The sequence below is a fragment of the Bos javanicus genome, chromosome 10, assembly GCF_032452875.1.
Source record: "Bos javanicus breed banteng chromosome 10, ARS-OSU_banteng_1.0, whole genome shotgun sequence".
Classification (NCBI taxonomy): Eukaryota; Metazoa; Chordata; class Mammalia; order Artiodactyla; family Bovidae; genus Bos; species Bos javanicus.
Window position 1 is genome coordinate 43,486,884 of NC_083877.1, and position 7,810 is coordinate 43,494,693.

General features: G+C 47.1%; 1 protein-coding gene across 7 annotated transcripts in view; it reads right to left on the reverse strand.

Moving 5' to 3' along the window:
- The window catches only part of TRIM9 (tripartite motif containing 9), a 117,692-nt gene extending 112,700 nt beyond the window's left edge, over positions 1 to 4,992 (reverse strand). For all 7 annotated transcript variants that reach the window (XM_061430966.1, XM_061430963.1, XM_061430967.1 and 4 more), the window contains exon 1: positions 4,009 to 4,992. In XM_061430966.1, coding sequence (XP_061286950.1) covers positions 4,009 to 4,830 — 822 coding nt within the window. In that variant the 5' untranslated portion in view covers positions 4,831 to 4,992. The remainder of the gene's footprint in view (positions 1 to 4,008) is intronic.
- Between the last annotated feature and the right edge of the window lie 2,818 nt (positions 4,993 to 7,810).

Below are 7,810 nucleotides of genomic sequence, written 5' to 3' on the forward strand. Positions count from 1 at the left end.
TTAAAATGCTTAAATTACACATCTTTATTTAAGAAAAAGAAGCTAAGAGAGAAATAACATTTGAGACAAGACTGAGAATGAACAGTGATTAGGGTAGAAAGGAAAAGAAAATTCTTGCTCAACAGTAAAAACACGAAAGAATTTACAAATATATTACTGATTCATTGATTGATAAAATACATCAGAAATTCAAGAATAATGTTAGATTTAGAAATATGAATTGCTAAAATTACAAAGTAATAATAATGGTTCCAATTGCCTATATTAAAGTACCTACAAAATTTTGTTTTGTGTGCACAGCATTTCTTTATACCAAGCTAAGTTAGATAAGGAATAGAGTAAGTACTGACACTAAATAAAAAATGTCACCAGATATTTTTCCTACAAGGACACTTCCTTTATTATTATTTTTCATGGATTTTGAAGACCATAGATATCTGAAAAGTAAATCAATTTAGTCAATTGACAACTAATGAGTTTCAACCAGTTGTTTTTAAAAGTACTTAAAAGATAAACTTCAGCCATTTTGTCTTGTTTCCTGAGGGAAACACTTATTCACACAGTTTTATCACTGGAAATGACTAAATATTAATGAAAACTTTCAGATCTAGTGATAACCTGTGTTGATAACTAACTGTCCAACTTTGGGAGAACTACTTTGCTCTCCTATATTCTGAAGGACTTAGGAATTCTGGCTCATGAGTTTTTTGTGATGATGGAAGATAGACTATATGAGAAAATCGAATGTTAACACATTAACTATCTTATTAAGCAGACATGGTGAGGGAATAATGTTTGTTGTTCATCTAACAGTTGATAAATGAATGTTAAAATCTGTCATCCTCCTGCCTTATATTTCTTGGCAGTTTAATCACTGTGATATTGGCAGAAAAAAAACTGTATTTACTATTTTGAAGAAATATACAAAAGATCAGAGAAGAAAATATTTTTAAATGAACCAATATTCCCTTCCTAGTCTACTTATGTCATGTCTTAAGGGCTTTACATTATTCTTTTTTAGCAAACATCCAAATTTCAACTCTGTCTACACCACAGTGTCTACTCACAGCTTCCATTACTGATAAAACAAAGGATTTAACATTTCTCTTTTTTTTAATTTAAATCTATTTATTTTAATTGGAGGCTAATTACTTTACAATATTGTAGTGGTTTTGCCATACATTGACATAAATCTGCCACGGATGTACGTATGTTCCCCATCTTGAACCCCCCTCCCACCTCCCTCCCCATCCCATCCCTCTGGGTCATCCCAGTGCACCAGCCCTGAGCACCCTGTCTCGTGCATTGAACTTGGACTGGCGATCCATTTCACATATGATAATATACATGTTTCAATGCCATTCTCCCAAATCATCCCACCCTCACCCTCTCCCACAGAGTCCAAAAGACTGTTCTACACATCTGTGTCTCTTTTGCTGTCTTGCATATAGGGTATCGTTACTATCTTTCTAAATTTCATATATATGCGTTAGTAAATTGTATTGGTGTTTTTCTATCCAGCTTACTTCACTCTGTATAATAGGCTCCAGTTTCATCCACCTCATTAGAACTGATTCAAATGTATTCTTTTTAATGGCTGAGTAATACTCCATTGTGTATATGTACCACCGCTTTCTTATCCATTCGTCTGCTGATGGACATCTAGGTTGCTTCCATGTCCTGGCTATTATAAACAGTGCTGTGATGAACGTTGGGGTACATGTGTCTCTTTCAATTCTGGTTTTGATTTAACATTTCAAATCTACATGGGGCTTGATGGAGATTTAAAGGCTGCCTTTGGTCTTAATGGATAAAGTATAGGTTCTTCTTCACAGAAAAATAATGCTGTAGTTTGACCATCCTAATTAGTGTATGCCTGTAAGTCCTTTTTCCCAGACAGGGTGATTAATTTCTTAGCCCCAATGATATGGTAATTTGTAGGGCAATTCAACGTAGGCTATAGTTAGCAGTTTAGGAGTGAAATCATAATAGGAAGAAAAAATTGGCCATGAATTAAAGTTTTTAAAACTTTCAAAATTAAACATCATTTAAACAACTTAAATTGAAATGTTTAAAAAGTGGCGTGTGCCTGGAGTGGGGCGGAGCTCAAATTTGTGCTGAATTGTCTCCATCAGTACTAATACAGTTCAGTAGGCTATATGTGAGAACACAAATAACTGTAAATGTGGATCCCATTCAATCAATACTGAGTTGAGCTCCCTGACTGCTGAAAATGGTGATGCTTTATTTTTTCTTGCTTTAAATAAATTATCAATATTTCTCCCCTTAACCCGAGGGCCTTTCTCAAAGGCTAGCTTTTCTGGTCTCCAGGGAGTGCCAAGAAACCCTGAGTTGGGGGGCCGACAGCTGATGCCTGAAGACCATCTTTACTGCCCTGCCTCATTCTTGAGCTTGCAACTCAATGGTGTAAAGAAAACCTCCCTATAACAGTCCTGAACCTCTGCCTTGACCTTTGCACACCCGACTAAGTGGATTTTTTAAAAAAGTAAAAGTCAGATTCATATACATCTCAAGAGTGGTTCCCTTCTTCCTAATCAGTGTGGGCAACATTATAAAGATCTCTTTCCCCCTGAAGCTTATTTGTGTGTGTGTGTTGGGGGAGCAATAGATAAACACAAAAGTAGCATGTTAATTAAAATATATAGCATGCCAGTTAGTGGTAAGTACTACTGGGAAAAATAAAGCAGAGAGGAAACTAAAGGAATCAGAAAGGTCTCACTGCAACGGTGAGATCTGAGTAATGATCTGAAGGAGGCAAGAGAATGAACTATTAAGATACAGGGTATTTGGTCTGGAGCTGAAGGAATATCAGATGCATAGGCCCTGGGGTCAGGGGGGCCTGGTGTTTGTGGAGGAACAGCAAGAGGGACAGCTGGCTCAAGCAGAGGAAGTGGGAGGAAATAAGGTCGGTGAGGCCAAAGGAAACAGGTCATGTGAGGTCCTGGCGGACCTTCCTAAGGAATAAGAAACGTGGGGGCAACGGAAGGACTTTGAACAGCGGACTGGCATGACCTAACACGTGGTTAAAGGCCCTGTTCTTGAGTCTAGCTTTGGCAGCGGTACCACCAAAAGACATCAGAAAGATAAATTTGGTAACAGGTGTTTCAAAGTTTGCACAGACAACTACTGATAAAGGAAAACGGTTGCATTCTGGACAAACGGGTGCGTAGGTGGTCAGTAGGAGGGGTTACCCTGAGAAACTGCAAGATGCACCTGCCTAGTTTTCAGGCCGCGACCGCGCAGAAACCTCCAGTCCTGCTCCTCCAGCCCACGTCCTCTCCGCGAGGATCAGGGCCTCAGCCTCTGGCCGTGTTGCCATGGCGAGTACAGGATTTTATTTATTTTTTCTTACTTCTTCCACCCTACTCCCCACTCACACACCTCCTGAGCGCAAAGCACCCGGATCCGCATCCTTCCAGCGCGGACGTTGGGTTTGGGCCAGCGCCTACTAATCAGTATTCCGCTCCCGGCGTGTTCCCCGCCCCCGCCGCGACTCCAGGCGCCAGCCTATTCAGCAGCTCGGCACCCAGTGGTCCGCGCCACCCAACCGCCCCCACCTCCTCCCCGGGGATCACGGCCGTAGCCCCACACCGGCTCTGCCCTGGAGCGTCCCTGGCGGCCCTGAGAATAGCTGCGGGTCGGCCCAGTAACGCATCGCTTTCCCACTCTCTGGTGGCGGCCCAGAGTTGCACGTCTGCGGCGGGGAGGGGGCGCCCTGCGCCTGGCTCGCAGGCAGCGTGCTCCGGGAGACCCGCTCTACGCATCCCCGAAACAACTCTCTGGAGAGGTTCAACTCCCCTGTGAGCCGTTTAAGGTTCCCCTGCGCTTCCTGCAATGCACCAGACGGGGGAAGCAGATATCGGAGGCACCTGCATTGCGCCCCCGTTGGGATGCACTGTGCGCAAAAGAGGGGGGGGGGTGTCATCTGCTGCAAAACTGGAGGATCAGAGGCGCGGGGAGTTAGGGGTGGGTTTTCTTAGGACTTACCTTGTGCAGTTTCCACATGGCCCCAAGAGCCTTGACTTCGTGGCTGGAGTGTTTGCCCTCCTCCAAGCACTGGTAGCACACGGGCATCTTGCACTGCACGCAGTACATGCTGTGGTTCTCCAGCTCGTGGTCTGTGCAAGTGGAAACCTTTCGTGGGCTTAGCCGCCGGCTCACGCGGCCCTGCGCCGGGGGTACCAGGCGATGCTTGGCCAGAGGACCCCGGGGCGGGTGGCAGCGCAGGCGGCACGGGTCACAGTAGAAGACATCGCACTGTTCACACATGACGGTGGCTTCCTTGGGTGCCTTCTCGCAGAGCTGGCATTTAAGGGCAGCCGCTTTGCTCTGCTGGTAGCGGTCAATTACCCCTTCCAGGACGCGGTTCTTGGGGAAGCCGCGGAGCCCCCGGTCATCCAAGATGAGGCTGCGGTGGCACTGGGGGCAGGTGATACAGGAATTGCGGGGCACAGAGGCCAAGGCCGGTGACAGGTGGGTGGCCGGTGGCGGCATAGCCGGGGGGAACACACGGACGCCGTTGGGGGACTTCTGGCACGGTGTAGTAGGGGCGCTGGCGAACCCCCCGTAGGAGCCATAGCCGCTGTCCGCCTCGCTGTACAGGCTCATCTTGTCCAGATCCAGATAGTCATAATCAGAGACCCCGGAGCCCGAGGCCCGTCGGCTCTGGGGGGACTCTGACTCCGGGGTCTGTACCAGGATGTTGCGGGCGCACGCCTGACATATATTGTGAGAGCAGGGTAAGATGATCGGCTCGCGATAGAAGGAGCCGCACACTGGGCATTTTAACTCTTCTTCCATCTCTTCCATGGGGACCCGGCTGGGAGCGAAGCAGCTGCGGCTGCAACGGGCGCCTGAGCTGACGAGGTGGCCGGCTGGCCTGTCGTGTCCAGCACCTTGGCCAGCAGTGGCGGCGGTGGTTTTGGCAGTGGCGCCTTCCCGCGTCGCTTAGGCGCCGACTCCCTGCGAGGCGCTCTCTCTGTGAGCCACCGAACCTCGGAGCCCAGAGCCAGCCTGGGACCGCCCCCTCCTCGCCCCCTAGTCCCGCCCCAGCCTGTAAACAGCGGCCGATTGGACGGAGAGCGAGAGAGCGAAGCTCTCATTGGCCATATGCCCCATCCTTCTCCTCTTCTCTGCAGGTCACAGGGGGTTTGGTGGAGGATTCTGAGGATGAGGGGAGTCTTCATTCCCCGCTGCATGATATCGGGAGGCGGCCGGCATGCGGAGGCGAAGGGACCGGGAAGGAGGAATTGGGCGGGATGACTCATCCCTCGCCCCGCTTCCTTCCGACCTCCGGCTCAGTCTCCCGAGAACTGAGCGTGAGAAACCCCTCCTCGCAGCGAGGGGGCTGACAGAGGGGTTGATGCCTATCGCCGGCGTTTGCGTTTGGCTTTCAGCTATGGTCTCCGCGCAGACCTCCCCTCGGCGAGTGCTGCACCACAGAGGTGACGGCCCTTCTCCTTCCGCTGCTGGCGCCTCACCCAGACCTCGGTTTCTGTACCGCAGCGGGGACTTTCTCCCCAGCTCAGAAACCCGCGGAAGCCGGTCCCTGCACTCCAGCTTCCGGGGACCCGATGGTGCAGGCCGTGAGCCCTGGCAGGAGTCAACTCTTTGTCTTCTTTCTGTCCCAGTTCCTGCTGTCTAAAAGGGGACTGACTATCGATTTCCTAGTGTTACAGTGTGACTTAAACTAGGGACTCACGTAAAGCTCAGTATACTAGTTAAAATCTATGCCCCCTTCATTTCACACTTTCAGTACAAACTCGGCCCAGAGGCTTCTTACCGTGTGATGTGAAAGTGTCCCTATATCCCCACTTCAGTCCCCATTCCCTCAAAGCTGTCCTCTCACCAGGCTGTCAGCACCTGGCTGAGATTCCTCAAGAGCAGCAGAATCTTTGGTTCAGTTGAGGCAGGATTGGGTTGCTTAATTCTGAGTGCCCACAGTTCAGTAAATGGATCACTGTGTCAATGCAGAGTCTCAAGTGTGTGACACCAAATAGCGTCTACCACAGCTTCCAGGATGGTGGGTTCTTCCTGTTTCTTCTAATGAAGTGCATGAGATGATGGTGATAGGGGGTGGGGGCAGGGTAGTTCTAGTGTCAGTCCTTAAATATTAATCACTCTTCTCTCTCTCCCCAGTCATCGCTGGAGATAACTGGTCCTGTCCCTTGCTTGCAAAACTGCTGATTAGATGATGGAGGACAAAAAAATAAAAAATAAAAAAATCCAAAAACACCCCCAAATCCACCTTTAGGTTAAGTGACATGGTGATAATCTGAGGTAGTAACTTATTTTAAGTTGCACATGGCTGCCTTTTGCTGAATGATTCGTGAAGTAAATGACAAAATTTCTTTCCAAGTTTTAACAAATCTTCCAATTTTTCATCTTCCAAAAAGATCGCTTGATTGCAGCTCATTTAAACCACTCTACTGTGCCAGGGGTGGGGGTTGGGGGGGGGGGGGAAGAGGAGTTTTTATAATCCTGCTCATGGGGAAATAGTCCAATAAACTAGGTTATCTTTCCAACACCTTTCTTCAATTGCAGTAAAAACAGCACCTGATCATTGTTTTGGGGGAAAAACTTCTCATTGTTATTTAAAGTTATATTAACTACAAATGCTATGTGATTTTTTAATTGGAGTATAGTTGATTTCTATGTGATTTATTTTTAGCTTTTAATTAGTTGAGTCCAGAGCATCCAAAGGCCTACTTACTCTGTTTACAGAAATTGAAAGTTTTCATGTGAGTTTGGAACATCATCTATTTGCAGGATACATCTAATTCATAAGTTCCAAGAGAATTTGCTAATAACAAATAGTTCAGTTCAGTTCAGTTCAGTTGCTCAGTCGTGTCCGACTCTTTGCAACCCCATGAATCACAGCACACCAGGCCTCCCTGTCTATCACCAACTCCTGGAGTTCACTCAGACTCATGTTCATCGAGTCAGTGATGCCATCCAGCCATCTCATCCTCTGTCGTCCCCTTCTCCTCTTGCCCCCAATCCCTCCCAGCATCAGAGTCTTTTCTAATGAGTCAACTCTTTGCATGAGGTGGCCAAAGTACTGGAGTTCCAGCTTTAGCATCATTCCTTCCAAAGAAATCCCAGGGCTGATCTTCAGAATGGACTGGTTGGACATCCTTGCAGTCCAAGAGACTCTCAAGAGTCTTCTCCAACACCACAGTTCAAAAGCATCAATTCTTCGGTGCTCGGCCTTCTTCACAGTCCAACTCTCACATCCATACATGACCACAGGAAAAACCATAGCCTTCACTACACGGACCTTTGTTGGCAAAGTAATGTCTCTGCTTTTGAATATGCTATCTAGATTGGTCATAGCTTTCCTTCCAAGGAGTAAGTGTCTTTTAATTTCATGGCTGCAGTCACCATCTGCAGTGATTTTGGAGCCCCAAAAATAGTCTGACACTGTTTCCACAGTTTCCCCATCTATTTCCCGGGAAGTGATGAAACCAGATGCCATGATCTTCGTTTTCTGAATGTTGAGCTTTAAGCCAACTTTTTCACTCTCCACTTTCACTTTCATCAAGAGGCTTTTTAGTTCCTCTTCACTTTCTGCCATAAGGGTGGTGTCATCTGCATATCTGAGGTTATTGATATTTCTCCCAGAAATCTTGATTCCAGCTTGTGTTTCTTCCAGCCCAGCGTTTCTCATGATGTACTCTGCATATAAGTTAAATAAGCAGGGTGACGATATACAGGCTTGAGGTACCTGGCTTGACATACCTTTTCCTATTTCGAACCAGGCTGTTGTTCCATGTCCAGTCCTAACTGT